Genomic DNA, 18,364 nt, shown 5'->3' on the forward strand with positions numbered 1-18,364 from the left:
TTGGACCATCTTTTAAGGTCAACAGATGAACTCTAATACAAGAAATGTGTATATGGGTATGTTTATCATATATATAAACTTCCACACTTTTTGTTCCATCTTCCCATTAATTCTTACCTACTTTTAAAATTTTATAAAGTTACAAGTGTTAGATCATGAAATATTTTAGGAGGTAATTTAGATAGGTCAAATAATAGTTAATTCAGTAAGTTGTAAAACAAATGGGATTTGCTCCTGCTTTAACATTCAAACAACTTAATGTGAAGCAAATTATTTACTCTTTCTAAAACTGAGGAAATGTCTTTTAAGGCAAATTATTTTCTTTCATATTTCATCAGAACTCAGTAACTTGCAGAAACTTCAGACCCATTGGGTTGGGCTCATGAGGATATTAGAGAAAATACCTATTTTGTTGTGGCATGTTCTTATTGAAATTCCTTGCTCATTTCCATCATGCCCCTTCATCATAACAAATATTTGTTTAGCACTTTCTACATGCCAGGTACTCACAATAAATCAATGAAGTAGGTACTATTATTTCAATTTTGTACTTAAGAAATCTTTAAATTCTAAACCTGCTTATCAGAAATAGAAAGGAATAAGTAGCATTATCTAAACTTTTAATTTTAAACAAGAGCTCTTTCATGGATGCTATTCAGCAGCTTTGTAACTGAACAAAAAAGATACTATGGGTTGTACTATGTAATAGGTAAGGCAGTGTAGCATTGGGATTAAGAGCATGGAATGTGCTTGAATCTTGACTCTGCCACTTGTTAGCTATATAACCTGGGACAGTTATATAACATTTCTGTGCCTTAATTTCCCTGTCTGAAATTGTGGATAATATTGAGGATTCTGGCTGCTGGTCATAATCCTGTTGTGATTTTTCGGGACTGAACACAGGCAATCACAAAAACTTTACCTGACAGGCCTCATGGGGGGAATGCTGCATTCCCCACATCAGACACTGCACTGAATTGCAGTCTCTGAAATGAATTGCAGCAATAAAACAGGCCCTCCTGGGTCACCATGCTCTTACACATACTTACATTCTTAGCACAGTGCCTCCACTAGGCAGCCTCCCTATCTAGGGGAAAGAGGGCTTGAAAAGATCTTTGTCCACTCTAACTCACTGTTCATGTATACTCTTACTTACTCCACTCTCTTCCCCTGACCCCTGGGTCCATAAAACAAAGGGAGACTTTTTGTTTGGATTCTCTCTGCAGAGATAATCCCCATGTCTATGTTGTGCCATCTGATCCTTTTCTGCACCATTTTTGGTAAAAAAGTGGGGGAGCTAGCACTTTCTCCTATTTAGTCTCTTGCTTATATTATGGTACAATTAAAAGCATGACTGTTCCTTTCATTTGGGTTTGTTGTCTTAATCGACTATTCATACACCTAGCAGTTCGGCTCTCAATTTTTTAAAAAAGATTTATTTATTCATCCCTCCTGCCCCTACTGTCTGCTGTGTCCATTCATTATGCGTTCTTTTTGTCTGCTTGTCTGCTCTTTAGGCGGCACTGGGAACAGATCCTGGGATCTTCCAGAGTGGGAGAGAGATGCTCAATCTCTTGTACCACCTCAGATCCCTAGTCTGCTGCATCTCTTATTGTCTCTCTGTGTCTCTTTTGTTGTGACATCTTGCTATGCCAGCTCTTCGCTTGGACCAGTTTGCCATGGGGGCCAGCACTGTGCATGGGCCAGCTCGCCACGCAGACCAGCTTGCCTTCACCAGGAGGCCCCAGGGATTGAACCCTGGACCTCCCATATGGTAGACAGGAGCCCATTTGCTTTCAGCCACATCCGTTTCCCTCTCTCTACTCTTGACAAATAAAACCTATGGATAAATTTGGTAGAACTAAGTGAATTGGTTATTATTTGTAAAATATTTAGAGGAGTGTCTGGTACATAGAATTTAATTAGCAACAAATTAACCCAAAATTTAGTGTCTTAAAAATGACCGTAATCTGGAAGTCTTAGCTGGATGGTTCTGGTTTGTCTCATGAGGTTGCATTTAAGCTGTCTACTGTGGCTGCATCATCTCTAGCCTTTGACTAGGGATGGAGGGCCCATTTTCAGGAAGGCTCACTCACACGGTGCTATCGGCTAGGATGCTTATTTGCCTGGAGGCCCCCTATCTTCCAGGGCCTCTCTTCTCCGCTTGTATGAATCAGCACAATTGCCTGGTCTTCTTTACCTGGCAGCTGAGCTCCAGTAGAGAATGAACCAGCAAGCAAAAGAGCATGCACCAAGACAGAACCTGCAGTCTCTTTATACCTAATTTCAGAAATTATATCCAATACTTTTGCTGTATTCCATTCATTAGCAGTGATTATAATTCACTGAATCTTGACCAAATTCATGGAGAGATTATACAGTGACATGAATACCTAGAGGTAAGGATCATTGGTGGTCATATTGGAGGCTGCTTACCACAACTAGGGCACTGGGCATTTGTTAAATAAAAATAATAATAAATATATGGGAGGCCATTCCTTATATATTTGAGTTCATCAGCAGTGGTAGTTAAATTAACCTCGAGGAAATCACAGGAACTAGTATGGCAGAAGGTCAAGTCTATCTTTATTTAAGGGCTCATTTTAAAATGCTACATTAATCATATTAAATAATTTTTTAAATTGAAGTGTTTATGCCCAAAGTATAATACTTTATTAGAAAATTATAAAGTATTACCCATCAACCAAAAGTTTCTAGTAGTCTATTATGCAGGATTATTTATGAACTATCTTGATTGGTTTAGTTCTTGGCTCCATTAAATTCAGAAGCCATGAATTAGTATTCAGAATCCTGGAGATGCTTTTCTAAATTGAGGATATAAGTAGAAAAAGCAATCCCAGATACAGTCACGATATAGGATAAAATCTAAGTTTTTACTAGGCAGTAGCTACTGAGGTCAAGTACAGCAGATCAGCTTTACATCCTCTTTCTTATAAAGTTTATATTCCTCAAAAATGTACTACAGCCTAGTCCTGAGTGGAAAACACACAATTTAGAAAACAAACTGCAAATGGTATTTATTTACACTAAATCATGAAATACCTGTACACACACAAATTTAAGAGGCACAATCTGTTATGCACAATACCAGTAATATTTAGTACATGTTATACACAGTAGTATATGTTAAGTTAGTCGTTGAAGACAGAAAACAGTACCAAAACATCCTGATACAAAATAAATTACTCATCCACAAATTCTACTTATATAAGACACATATTTAAAAAGTTATGTATTACAAAACACATTAGTTAGATGTACAACCAAAGTATATTGTTTATGAAAAAATGTCCTCAGACTGTTATACATAAATGATCCCATTCAGGATGCACGTCTTTCAAATAAATAAACTACACCGATTTCAAGATTGTTGATAGATATCCCCCTAAAATATGAAGACAGACATTCCCTCATTTTTAAAGGTGTTACCCTACTAGAGAATATGCTGAACTATTGCCCAAAATTCCAACACTGCCATTCTATTTCTGATACATAAAAATTGTTTAAATTTTAGTGTATGGGATTACCTGTACTGTTTTTCAATTTTTTTCATAAAAAAAAGTTACTAGATTAACAGAGACTGTCTTGAACTAGCCAAATATTTGAGAAACTCAAGCATTTCTGTTTAACCTTAAAATGTTTAGGTTAAAGCTGATACTGTATGTAGAGATTCTGAGATAAATTGAACACTTTTCTTTTAAAGATCCCTACAAAAAGACCTTCCGCAATTTTAAATTCTATTATAAACTTTATATAAAGTCCAAGAGAACACTTGAATATTTTCAAAGCAGTGAAGGACTCATCTTTGGCATTTCTCCCATTAGTTTAAATAAAAAGTATCAACAAACATCACATTTTTCTATCTACCTACCCCAGACATTTCCTATACACAAAGTATTTGAAATTTGTTTCAACAGCAATTTCATTGCTAAGAAACTTTTTTTTTCACATCTGCAAAAAATACTAAGAACATTCAGAAAAGCTGAAATGTTTTGATGTTATTGAAAGGAATTTACTTAGTTCCTTTTCAGTAATTGGAAATTCAACATCCTTTAAACTTCAACAATGAATAAAGCAGAAATTACATTAAAAAAAGATACTGACCAGGGTATAATTTTTGAATACTAATAAGAAGCATACTTCTATTAAGGACAAATATATGTATCTTCAAATATCATGGGCATCACAGAAATAGAATTATTATATGTATAATTTTCTTGGTCCATGTTGCTTTTCTAAAAGGAAACTAAAAAAGTATCAAAAAAATGCTACAAATGTTTACATTTCAGCTAATTTCCACATTGCTGCCAGTACTGCCAAGTTTTAGCTAACCTCACACTAACCTTAAGGCTTAAAATAGTCCACATGAATATTATAAAATAGGAAAAAATAACAGGGTTTTGTTGTTTTTGTTTTTTTATAACGAGCACATTTCTCCATTCAAAAAATACAAAAGGGGAAAAATCTCAGTAAAACAAATATCATTTGATAGCACATATGCAAGCTAAATTCTCCATGGCTTACTGAAAATAAAGAAACAAAAAAAGCAAAAACAAGAAAAATAATTGTCAACAATAGTATCAGATAACAAAAATACAGACCCTAATACACTTTTAAAATGCAATTAATAATTCCCTACTGTTTTCTAATCAGGCAGAACCATGGAGTTAGACACAACAGATAAAGGAACTAGAAAATAAATTTGTTATTTTTAATATCTGATATGGAAATATGTGAATAAACCTGTAGCTATTTAGAAAGAAAATAAATTGCTCGGTATAATAAATATATCCAAAATTTGGAGAATGTGACTAGGACACATAATGGAACATAGAATCCTGAAAGTAATTTGTCATATAATAGGGCAGTTATTGAATACTATATATGCAGCATATGTTAATAATACTGCTATTTTCCAGCTACAACAAATACCTGGGTTGATCCAGTCTGATATAAACACTCTTTCCTGTATAGTTCAAATTAATAGTTATATTTGATAACCAAGTATATCACCAGCACCTGCTAATACAATTTAGCAAGAACTGGGAATCCTATAATTGGCACAATCTAATTTTTACAGAATACAATTTTAAGTGCTTATGGTTATTTACATCCAGAATCTACAATATATAGCCGCCCATGTTCCCAATGGAGAGTTTTACTTCAATTCTATCATTTTAAAAGTACCTGATAGAATGGGATCTGCCCAAAACCAAATAAAGATCAATCTAATCACATCCAATCCCAAAGCAAAATGCTATGTAAACTTTTTGTGTATCTAAATGTGGCCTTCTAGGTAAATTTTTAAGATATTTTATATAGAGATTTTCTTTTTTGGAGGAACTGGTCTACTAAAGGTGGAGAGATCATCAAATAAGAGCACAAATAATAATTACTTCTCCTTAATTCAGTTGAAATTTGTTTTTTGTAAATGCTTATTGGGAATTTCTAAAGCACTGACTTGGAGAGGCCAAGAACCTCCATCAATTCCTGCTTGGATAGCCACCCCAGTCACCACTGCTAGGTCAGGGTCTACAGATGTGTTGGGGTCCTTTCCAAAATACTCTTGAATGACTTGGCGGATTCGAGGAATACGAGTAGAGCCCCCAACTAAAACCACCTCATCAATCTCAGTCTTTTCCAGGTGGCCTTCTTTTAATACTTGCTGAATGGGTACAAGTATTTTCTGGAAGAGGTCTTCGTTAAGGGTGTCAAAGAGATTCCGTGATATTTCTGTTTCAAATAAAACTTGATTTTCTCCACTTTTCTTTTCAGAAGGGCCAGCTTCAATCACACCATTCACATGGTAGCTATCTCCTAAAGAAAGTTTGTCCTTTGGCAGTTCAATGTCACTACTCTGAGGTTCCTTCCTGTTCTTTTCCTCCACTGTTAGTAATACTGACAACTGAGCAGACTGCTGAAGAGTCAGATTTAATTTGACCATTTCCACAGCTTGCCTTAATCTATGGATTTCCTCTTTCCTAGAGGGGAGGAAGCCATATGTTTGATAGATCTGTTTATATAAGTACTGGAGCAATCTCTGATTGAAGTCTTGTCCTCCAAGTTTATTGTTCCCTAAATTAAAAATTAAAAAGTCATTATAGTTACACATATTTTTGTATGCATGTGTACGTGTATGTAAAAAACAACAACAACATTCTTGGAAAAACAAACCCCTTGTTTAATGCATTATTAAGATTTACTCATACAAATCCAGAGAACAATTAGGTTAAATTTTTTAAAATTATGTAAAAGGAAGTACCTCAATGCTATCAAATAATTTTTCAAAAAATAGATCTTGAGAGCACAGACAGATTTTTAAGTAGCAACTCAAAAACATTAAATTAAAATGGAAACCTTTTTTCTATAAAATGACCAGTAGGCATTTTAACATTTTTTTGTTATTTTCTAGGTAGAGCTGTAATAAACAAATTCCTCTCATAAACTAAATTTTAACAGAAAAGCCACAGTAGATGGGAAAAAGAAGAAAGGATATCAAGTGACATCTATAAGAGGTCTACAACACATTTAAGGATTCTAGGGCTTTGTATCTTTACCTGCATTCCACCTCTCAGTTGCTACTTATAAAAATGCCAATCACGAAAACAGGTTAGACTCAAGCCTAGCCCTGAATTAGTGTGCCAAGAAAAGCAAAACTACACTCCATTCTTAATATTAAGTAAAGTTTAAAATTATACCCTTACTTCAAATATAATACATTTAAATAACCAACAAAACATAATTATGGATAATATTCACAAAATGGAAAGTGTTTTTTTAGGATATCTAGAATACACTTGCTCTGTGAGTCTCCTCAATAATTATGTTGACTTAGACTGAACTACTAAAAGAGTACTGTATAAAGGTGCACATGTATACAATACTGCTAGTTTTAAACACAGTAAAGGAAGATATAACAAATAGTCAAATAGCGTATTAACATCTTACAGAACTTGCACTGATCAGTGCCTTCTATGCAATGTTTCTTTTCTGTAACGGTATTAACTACCAAGAGATTAAAATTAATGGTACGGATCTGAACTGTTTGAAGCCAGTGGCCCAACATTTAGTTGAGAAGCAATACAGCACAGTGTAAAGATACTGTGCTTAGATGCAAATATTCCACAACTGAAAAACATTAAGGCCATAGTACACTGTTAATTACCTTGAAATGTACATATATTGCAGTGTTAATTTCACTGTACAAGGATAGGGAGAAATCCTTAAAATTACTTATTGTAGTTTATCATATAATAAATAACTATATAGCATTGTACATATATAGATAGGATGTTTTTACTTATGAGTAAATTTATTTTTGCCAAATTATTCTTTTAGTTTTGTTGGATCTGCAATTTCTAGGAATGAAAACTTTCTTTCACAAGTTTTTGTCCCCCAAACTTAAGAAAAGGTCTCAAAAACCTCCTCCCACTGAAAGACTCACCTCAGATATTTTGTTTGGCAACTGGTCAGAGAAGCACAATTAATGGAATTCTAGAATTTTTGACTGCACCTTTTCACTTTGCCAGTTGTTTGAAAAAAGCAAGTATCTTTAAGTATTTAAACAAGCTGATGCAGATTTTTAGCAGAGGCTATAATCCTAGATGTGACTAAATAAAACAGAACAAATCGATACCCTCCCCTCCAAAACAAGAAAAACCAGTGATTTACTCTGACTGTAAGCAACATATAAAATTAAAATCACAAATCTCACAATAAGTTAAGGAAAAATTCTACCTTCAGGGCCTATCATACTATGAAACTCTGACAACTGATAAGGGGAAAATGTATATGAAAAATTATAACAAATTGTTTACCCACTAAGGACAGAGGTAGTATAATTGATACTATTCTTTTTCTTGCATGATTAAGAGCTAAAATGATTTTGAAGAATAAGGTAATGTCAATGCCCAGCAGTGACCCTGGTTCTAAAGAGTCCAGTTAAGAATAACAAAATTGCAGGGGTTTTAACTTGCAGCCCAATATTTCAAACAGGCTTAATTCCTTAAATAAAATAAAACAATACAATGAAAAAAAACCTATTAAAAAGATTTAGGATGCAAAGTCCTATCATTTCCTAGAGTATTAATAGCTTTTCAAAAGCTATCCACTTTGTAAGACCAGTAATCAAATGAGATACACTGATCACCTTTCACTTTATAATTTTTCTTTTCTTTTGTTCCCTACATAATACCCAAGAAAAGTTGTATTTGCTGAATCAGCTGTAACTGGCAGGGTATTTATTTATAGGATTCCTGGTTATTTTCTGAGACTTAACTTTGGTATAATTATACATAAAAAATGTTATAAAATTGCATATAGAGTGTATAGAGATAATTACCAAAATGAAATCACAGATGTCTGAACAACAACAACAACAACAAACACTTTATGCACTAAATATGTTAAGAAAAATATATTGCCTGAACCTCTTTAATTTTCCCCACATTTTTCTTACCTGACATCGCTCGGGTTAGAAACATCCCTCCTTGTTTATTAAGTAATGACACATCTAGAGTTCCTCCGCCCAAATCTATCACCAAGACATAAAAGACATCTGCCTTGTGGAGACCATAGGCCATAGCTGCTGCTGTTGGTTCATTGATTACCCTCAAAATCTTCAGTCCTGCAAGATTAGTTGGAGAGAAGAACTACTCATGAGAGGACACTATTAAGAAATTCCTTTTCACTCAATCTCATGGTATATTAGTGTGTTCTGTGGCATGAACTCGACTCAGTAATAATGAGAATAGTCAGAAATGCAATAGAATAATACTAAACGGTATCATTAAAATTATTCTAACAGAAGACTACATTATAAAGAAATAAAAGCAAGCTTCATTGAAATGTTACTCTTATTAATAATATTTAATTTTTAACACTCAGCCATTTCTAATTTTCATATTCTACTTGGAAATGTAAGAGCAGTAAAACATTAATCACTCTGTACTATAATTAATAGCTGTGGAAATGAGATAAACTTGTGCTCTTTAACTTTCTTTAAATAATGACTTTTGGATAAAAAGAAGAAACGAATAAACAGAAAAAGAATATATTATAAAAAGAAAAATCCAGATGAGATTCTCCATTAGCTACAAGGACACTCTTAAAAAGTTCTTAGAATGTAAGACACCCAAATGCAAATCTGAAATATACAACAAATCTGATTTTGTAGGTGATATTAAACAGTAAATGTGTAGGCTAACCATCAGTTTTTGTTTTTTTGGTTTTTGTTCAGTTGTTTGTTTTCCCCAAACACATCTGATATCATTTATTCAAGAACAGCAACTAAAAGAAAAAGGTAGATTCATAAAGAACCACAATTTTTTGCACCCATTTGATCTAAATTAATATTCAAATATATAGTAGGTGATGTTTCTTTACAGAATAGAATTCCAAGGTTCCTCAACATATCAAATCCCATTAAAATTAAGCAGAGTCTGACAAACATTCCACTCTAGTAGCAAATGACTACATTCACTGGAAAATCAAAACTAATACTATCATCAATAATGTACCCCTGAAGATTTTTTTGAAAAGCAGGGGACATCAAAATATCCTGTTATAAATTGTAAGTCTAATGCTGTTTTCCATAGCTATGGTTCCCCACTGTTTCTTGATTGGCTTCTTGAGCAAAATTCCTGCTTTACAGAATGAGTGGTCTGAAACATAATGTGGCATTATGTATCAGGAGCCATAAAATCTATTCAATTCAAATTCTCAGGAATACTGCTCCCCTTTGCTTTCTGACTTCACACCTCACTCAGTAGCCACCTACTACCCTTTTATGTACCTACATACTGCCATTTTATAGTGGTCACACTGGCTGTTCCCTCTCCCTACTACAACACACTTCCTCCATGTACCTGTGTGACTGCCTCATTTCCTCCAAATTTGTTTAAATGCCACTTTCTCAAGGAGGTCGACCTGACTACCCTATTTAAAACCTGCCAGACCTCCACCCACTGACCACCATCAGCCATTCTGCTCCCTTACCCTGTTTTTTTTCTCAAAGCTTGTTACTTTCTGACGTACAATGTAACAGTGCTTCATAAACCAGGGATGATTTTGGCAATGTCTGAAGACATTTTTGATTGTTACCACTTGGAGGAGGCCCCACTTAGCATCTAGTGGGTAGAGGCAAGGGATGCTGCTAAACATCCTAAAAAGAACTGAAGAATCCCCCTTAACAAATAATTATCTGGCCCGAAATGTTAATAATGCCGAAAGTGAGAAATGCTGGAAAATAGTTACTTCTAAGCTAATTTTATGTTTTCTACCAGTAGAATGTAAGCTCCATGTCATGTTTACTGAGGCACTCAAAAATATTTGTTGGATGATGATAAAGAAATTCACCCTACTTCAGATTTCTTAAAACATTACACTTATCTTAACACTAAAGAAAATTTAGAAAACTAAATACTCCCTCTAAGGCTATGTCCATAACAATTATTGGTTGTTGTTGTCATTTTCCATTGTGCTAAAGAGCTTTCATAAATATCATTTGTAACTCTCTATAAAAAGCCATCTAATTTACTTACTGTATACTTTATTTATGAACTTATAATTAGAAGGCTTACAAAGTGATATGCCAAAAAAAATTTTCTAACAAAATTTTGAGAAAAATGCAACAAGGACAAGAGTGATATTACCTGCAAGGTTAGCAGCTTCAATTGTTGAGTTTCTCTGTTTTAGATCAAATTCTGCTGGTACAGAAATGACAGCATTGGCAACCGGCATTCCAAGATATTCCTCTGCCATTTTCTTTAGCTTTAACAGTAGTCGAGAACCAACATACTCTGGGGAAACGGTGATGGTCTCATTACTTGTCACAGAAAACTCAACCAACCCATTTTTGTTTAAAACCTGTGAAAAGAATTTGCCAAAAAATAAAGAAAAAAGGTAAAGTTGTGTGTGAATACATATCTAAACACATAAACACACATACATGCATATTGGACATATTCAATAAAAATTTACTTTTACCTTTAAAAGTCACAGAATTCCTTTGTAATCCATTCAGGATATTTACTTAGAACAATTTATCAGATCTTATACTTTAAAAATCTTTAAAATGAATCCCCATTACAATTTTCAGTAAGAGCAGAATAAAATATATCACCAAGCATATAACTGGAGCACAGAATTTTCAATGAATCTTTGTTGAATGAATTAACGAGTGGATGATGAAATATAAGGAATAACATTGCTAAGTTAATATTAGTATTTTTTCCCTTATTTGCTTGTTTTTAAAAGCCATAGATATCGGAAAGAATGTTCTGGTACATAGTAAGAATAATTTTAGTACTTTATGATGTTCTTATCCAAGCATCAACTATTACTTACTTCTCATTTCCATGAAAATATATAGTATACTCATTACTCCTACTACTATGGGTACACATTTAAAGAACTGGATTAGTTCTAAAAAAAATTAAACTAGTGTCACTAATGGAGTATATTAATACTGACAGTAGAGTTTTGTCCTAAAAAATGAATATAAATTTTTCCCAGTCATACTACACCTCTTATTTAGGTTTCAGTCAAGAAAACCTGACCAGGCAAAATATATTTCACCTGTCTGGGGAAGAGAAAAACAAGGTATAGATACTAAAATAAGGCTGAAAGACACCTGCACATGAGGGCCCACATGAAACAGAAACAATAAAAAATCAGGTCTTAAAAAAAAAAAAAAAGCCACTTAAAATAACTCTAGGAATATTAAGTAACTGAAAATACATTTACAAGCTATTTAGAAAATAACAAAAATATTATAAATCAAAGCTTATGTGGGATAGCCAAAGCGTACTTAGAGGAAATTTATAGCTTTAAATGATTTTATCATTACATAAGAAAGATTATAAATCAATAAAAGATACTCCCAAAAAGAATATATAAAAAACAAAGATATCAACCCAGGAAATGCAAGAAGCAATTTCTTCCCTTTAAAAATACCTAAAAATTTGAGAATTTTTATGATTGGGCTATTGAATAAGCAGCATGGATACAGTTACCTATTTTAAAATTGATTCATTTAGAAACACACTTAAGATCTTACCAAATTAAAAAAAAAACAAACAAAACAACACAACAACAGCAACAAACTCAACATAGAATAAAAATTTAAATATTTAAAAGAAACCCAAAGGAAAACCCAGTAAAACCCAAACAATACATAAATAACAGCATTAGGAGAAAGGGAAATGGGAAAGGTCATCCTACGCATGATAGAAGTGTTTGAAACCATTATAAACAAATTATTATGAGATGGTTTTAACACATAAAAACTTTGACAGATCAAAAAGCAAAATTCTTTATCATCAGAAAAATAAAAAGAGCAAAGGAAAATACTGGAAAGACATAACGAAGGTATTTTATAGTCACGGAAGATAAACATCCTAAAAGAAAATGGGACAAAAAGGAGAAGAAATGGATCACCAAAAAAAAAAAATAGAATACAAATAAACAAATAAAAAAAAAAGACCTAAGTAGAAATCGAAAGAATGAAAATTAATGCAATATATTGTTTTTCTTTTATCTGATTGGCAAAGATTAATTTGGCATATATTGGCATAATTTGGCAAATATAAATCGGAGACCTTAAAAACATGCATATTTAAATGGAATAATCATTTACTGCAGTCATTAAAAATGACTGTGACTCTAGTGGTTGTCCATGAAATACTGGTGACTTTCTAGTACGTCATGAAACAGCATGCCTAGCATGATATCTATTTTTTAAAAATTTTTAAGGAGGCTTTAGATTACATAAATGTTACATGAAAATTATAGGGGGTTCTTATATACCTCCCACATTTGCCCTTATTAACATCCCTCATTAGTGTGGTACATTTGTTAAAATTAATGAACCCATATTGAAGTAATGCTACTAACCATGTACTATAGTTTATACTCTTTCCTGCACAATTTTGCAGGTTATGAAAAAATGTCAGTGGCCTGTATCTGCCATCGCAAGGTCATGTAGGACAATTCCAATGTCCCAAAAATGTCCCCATATTACACCTATTCATCCCTCAGAACCTCTGGTGGCTACTGCCTTTCTATCAATGATAAAAGTTCTTCCAGTGCTAGAATAATAATTCTATAGTAGAATAATAATAAGTCTACTTTAGTCTATTGTTCATTCCCTAATCTTGAGGAACTGGGACTGGTGATGCCCACTCTGCTTCTAATTGAGAGGGAGCTGAGATCCTATGGGGCAGGTGGATGAAGCTATCTTGCTTGCAGCTGCAGACACTCTCTATTCCTTGGGATGGACATTGTCCATCATCATCTCCTTGTTAGTTATTCTGGGTGAGTCCAATGACTGGAGAGCAGGTGTTAGGTCTAAACAAAAGGTGCAGAAGAGCCAGGTATAGGGAAACTATAAATGAATCTAACTTTGTTACACTGGGGAGCATAAATCCTAAAGTAAGGCCCACTGGCAGGGTGCCAAATTCCTGAGTTATCTGCCCTACTTATAATGCTTGGGTGTCTCTAGAGCCCTCAGGAACCCCACTGTTTGAGGCATTGTTTATTGTGGCAATCAATGAGATGCTGCTGAGATGTGCTGAAGTGTAACCTCTGGAAAGACCTCCTGACTCACTTTGAAGTCTCTTAGCCATAAAAACTCATTTATATTTAATATTCCACCACTTTGGTCAATGTCTTTTTCTACATACATTGCTAGTTGACGCTTGGTAATAATCCCTTGGTGCCCAGGAGACTCATCCCAGAGAGTCATGTCCCATGTCGAAGGGGAAGGTAGGGTGTTTATACGCTGAGTTTGGCTTAGAAAGAGGTCATATTTGAGCAACAAGGAGGCTTTCAGGAGGTATCTCTTAGGTAACATATAATACGATGCTTAGTTTCAATTTCACAAGAAAAGGTTCATAAGTACAATCATCAAGATCAAGGGTGTGGCAATATGTATACATGTACCGAATACCTATATATACATATAAACTTATATACATATGTATATATGTGTGTGTACTACATGAGGTTTCATCGGCCTTCCTGCTACCATAAAAATGCTAAGCAGACATGCTAAAGACAGGAGAGTATGAACACAGAAAGGCCCTCAGTCTCTGATAGCAGTGCTTGTGGAGCCAATGAATTAAATCACCCTGGAGCTGCTGTGGAATATCTTTTTATATGAGATAATATAACTTCCATATAAATTCAGTCTAGATAAAATGTAAGCCAAAGCATTAGCCTGAAACAGTATGATGAACTAAAATTGAAATAGATTTTAGATTAATTACTTACCTTAAATGGGTACCTGCCAATTTCAGCCTCCAGCTCTTCTGGGGTAAATATTTTGCCTATGAATCTTTTGGCATCATATATTGTGTTCTGAGGATTTGAATCTGCCAGCTCTAAGCTTTCATATCCAACATATACATCGTTGTCAGTAAAGGACACCATGCTAGGTATGCTGATATGCCCATTTTCATCTGGAATGACCTTAACTTTTCCTGTGCCAGGAAAAAACACCCCAACAGAACAGTAGGTGGTCCCAAGGTCAATACCAATCACTTTAGGAGTAGGCAGTGGCAGATACTGTTGTGCTAAATAGCCAGCCAAGAGGAGAGTCAAAACAGCTGATCCTGAAATATAGGCAAATTAGAAAATATTTCAAACTTGTACAAAAGGCTAAATTAGTATAGTGAAGTCCCTTCAATATCATTCTGCTGAAAAGAGTAAAATATGAACTCTCAAAATATTTTTTACAGGACTAATGACAGCACTTCTCTCATATATGATACAATTAATATGAAATAACAACAAAACTCTGGCTGTTGTAGTTTACTTATAGGTGAATAAAGGAGTCAAATGAAAATATCTCAATAATTAACTGTGTTGATTCTGACAGGAAAAGCCATTCACATGGAGCAAAACCTAGATATAATCAAATTTTTTATTTAGTCAGTAACTAGATTCTACAGTTTTATAAATGCTATAAATAGCTTTAGGTTTTCATTATTAAAAAATAACTGTTATTAAAATTTCCACAGGAAAAACTTTGTTATTGTAAGGCTAAAGTTCTTTTTCCCCTTATTACTTCTTCTCTTTAAAAAGGATAAAATGGGTAATTAGATAAAATGAATTTGAAAAGTTGATTAGTAATTTAACTGTCACTTCCTAACAGAACACAGTTAAATTTTTCATCTATTTAAGTATGAATTAGGGATATATTTCTTGTAGAGGTAATATTTAGGGGAGGAAAAACATAAAAATAGGTAACCCTTATGGCAACATGACCGCAAGTCACTTGAAGGCAGCTTTTGTTCCTACGTTTCTGTATTACCCCCAAACCCTAACAGGACGGTTCTTGGCAAAGAGCATAGGTTCAACAAATATTAGCTGAAGGAAAAAAACCGAACATGAATAAATGCCATGCAAACGGTAAACATAAATGTAGAAACATGTCCCATTAAACTTACAATGATTTGGTTTCAGGAGGATGTCACCCACCTGCGCCCACCCAAGTCACAAACGCCCCCAAATGAAAATGTATTCGAGTCTGTATTACTAATTGTTGGCTCATCCTCTTCAACACACAAGCCAAAGAAATGATCAAGTACCAACCCCACTTTTCTCTACCTCCTACGGGCAAAATTTCGGAAGCATTTCATCACCACGGTTGTGGAGAGTAATACGCAAACCAGTCTGACAGGAAAATCATCCGGCTATACATCAAAGGGGCCTGCGTCCCTCCAAACTCAGCCTTCCACGAGTCTCGGGATGCTACTGCTGCCCCTCCCCCGTCCTCTACAAAGGGGTCCTCGAGCTGCACGTTCTTGCAGCCTCCCAAAGGCCCCCTATTCAGCCAACAATTTAAAACAGAGGTTATCTTGGAAAGAACGCTTCCTGAGGCCCGATGTCTCCAAAGGGGTCACCAGCTAATCACTGGTGACCTTACCAGGGCTTGGTCCCGACCGGTCCCTCCTAGGGGGACCCCACCCCCAACTTTCCCCCACCCTGCCCGAACTCCCCACCCCTCCTTCGCCTTCCACAACAGCCAAAAACCGCCTCTAAGGCACTTTCCCAGAGCCCCTTCTGCTGCACCAGCCGGATCCAGTATGCGTGGCAACCACCCTCGTCTACCCCAGCCGCCTCAGACCACTCCGGCGCCCGCGACAGCTACAGGGCCCTCAGAGTCACTAACCTAAGATCGTCATCTCTCCGGCCATCACAGTCCCACCGAAAAGGCTAGAGATGACTCTACCAGACGTGAGGCTCCGCCCCCAAACCGCTTAGCAGCTCCATCGCCCCCTGGGAAATGTAGTTCGTTGGCTCTGAAGCAACCCGAGAAGCTACAGTTCGGAGTAGAGCAAAGGACTTCAAGTACCACGAGGCTCGGGAGCAGAGAGCGTCCATTCAACCGCTGCCAGTGTCGGCCGAGTCTCCCGCCCACGTACCGACAGCCGAGCCAATCAGGTTGAGGTAGAGGGGAGCAAACGAGAACCACTGGAGATTGTAATGAAATCTCAAGAGCCTTGAGTCAACTTGAGGTAAAGAGAACCCCGCCTTCGCCTCTCGGCCTTCTGGGAACTGTAGTTCTTGCTGGTCCCCATTCCCTGGCGCGAGAGCCATGGAAGTTAAAGACCGTTAGGTTATTACTTTCTTTGGTCACGTTTAAGATCAGGCTCGGGGTTTGAGCCTTTGTTCTTTCGTTCTCTTTCCTCGTTTTAAAGCCTGGTCCGTTATCAGTGTAGATTCAAGATGGTTCTCTGAAGTCCCCCTGGCCTCCCTACAGGATTGCTCACCGCCGCAATGCGGGCGCAGCGGGAGGACGGGGGTGGGCGCTCCAGGAACCCCAGCTGGGTCTGGGCTGTCGGAGGCCAGCATCTGACTCTGAGGCTCCTTCTCGGTGTACTGGGAACAACCCTGAAACCCCAGTAAGATCCTGGGACCTTTGCTTCTGTTCTGGGGATAAATGAATTGGAACGATCTTCAGTGGATGCGATTTATCCAAGGGTGCAGGGACGTATTTGCTAACACCTAAGTGGGCAATTTAAAATAATAAAATAAAACAAAAACCCAGCTTGCTGTTGAATTAAGTCGTAATGAGCTGCAGTTGCTTTCGTGGGCAAGTACTCCGTGTAAAACTTAATGGCCATTTAGGACCTTCACAAATGTTTTTCAGTTCTTTCTTTTGAAAGACCCGATTTTTCTTACCTCTTGGTCACAGGTAGTACTTAATGGCTCCTTCCGAGAGTTGTTTTGTTGTTATTGCTGTTAAAATTCATGAGAACTAAGATCCTAGGGAATTTTAAGTCTGCTTTTTCATTCTGTATATAAATTAAACAATCCCTGTTGGTAACAGGTCAGCCTGGTCTAGGAAGAAGCCACTACTGGCTTTCTAGTTGATTTAAAAATACGCATGTAATTATTGGTGATAACTGAAACTGACTTATGGTTCATGGAAATTTATAATATTGACTCTACTTTTGTGTATTTAAAAAATAGTTCATAATGAAAAGCATAAAACGTGTGTACATGTATTGAGTACTATTTGGTAAAATTTCCTTATGAAGAATGAATAATTAAAAGCACTGAATTCCTGATAATAATTAGGTAAAATGATCATTTTAACAAACATTTATTGAGCAGTTACTATGTACTAAGCACAGCGGTAGCCACTGGAACAAAGGAGGATCAAGTCCTTCTCAGGAGACTTTTTTTTCCCCCTTCTCTTCCAATTCTATGTTCTGTGTTCTTCTACTGTTATAAAGAAGAGAAAACTCATGTCACTGGGGCTGGGAAATAAGGGATGAGGTCAAGAGGATGGAAAAAGATGTGAATATACTGATGGCTTCATTTTTCTTTAAAGGGAGTAAATAAGTACTGTCTAGAATGGAAAAAAAATAGTTTAGATAGATTATTTAAGGATATGAAGCAACTTTCTGAATGATCAAAAAATAACTAAAATTATAGAAAAAAGGAATTGATAATGGAGAAAATTTGAATGAAATAAATGTGGGTTCAATTTGTCAGTCTTCCATAGAAGAATGTCAATATATATCATTTAAAGTTACATTTTAAATAATGTATAGCAAAATATATCAACAAAGGAAGCCCTAAAATCAGAAAATATATCAAGGAACCAATTCAGATAAGTTTTTATTATATACATAAATATAAGGATGTGATAGACTGAAAACAAATACATTTCTGAGTAAACATGTAGCAAACATATTTACAAGCATATGAACACATGGACGGTTCCTTACATGATAAAGAATTTATGTTCCAAAAAAGAAACCAGCACCAAAGTTAGAATCATTACCAGTAAAATCGGAATGCCTATTACAATTATTATTTAACATTTCTC

General features: G+C 35.4%; 1 protein-coding gene across 1 annotated transcript; it reads right to left on the bottom strand.

Moving 5' to 3' along the window:
- Nucleotides 1-3,012: 3,012 nt before the first annotated feature.
- Nucleotides 3,013-16,310, bottom strand: HSPA13 (heat shock protein family A (Hsp70) member 13). Its single transcript, XM_004462646.4, has 5 exons — nucleotides 16,196-16,310; nucleotides 14,293-14,633; nucleotides 10,674-10,887; nucleotides 8,480-8,647; nucleotides 3,013-6,096 (listed from the first exon to the last, which is right to left on the bottom strand). Exons 1-5 carry the CDS (start codon nucleotides 16,218-16,220, stop codon nucleotides 5,429-5,431), a joined length of 1,416 nt encoding a protein of 471 aa, XP_004462703.2. The 5' UTR covers nucleotides 16,221-16,310; the 3' UTR covers nucleotides 3,013-5,428.
- Nucleotides 16,311-18,364: the final 2,054 nt, after the last annotated feature.

The sequence above is a fragment of the Dasypus novemcinctus genome, chromosome 4 (genome assembly GCF_030445035.2).
Source record: "Dasypus novemcinctus isolate mDasNov1 chromosome 4, mDasNov1.1.hap2, whole genome shotgun sequence".
NCBI lineage: Eukaryota > Metazoa > Chordata > Mammalia > Cingulata > Dasypodidae > Dasypus > Dasypus novemcinctus.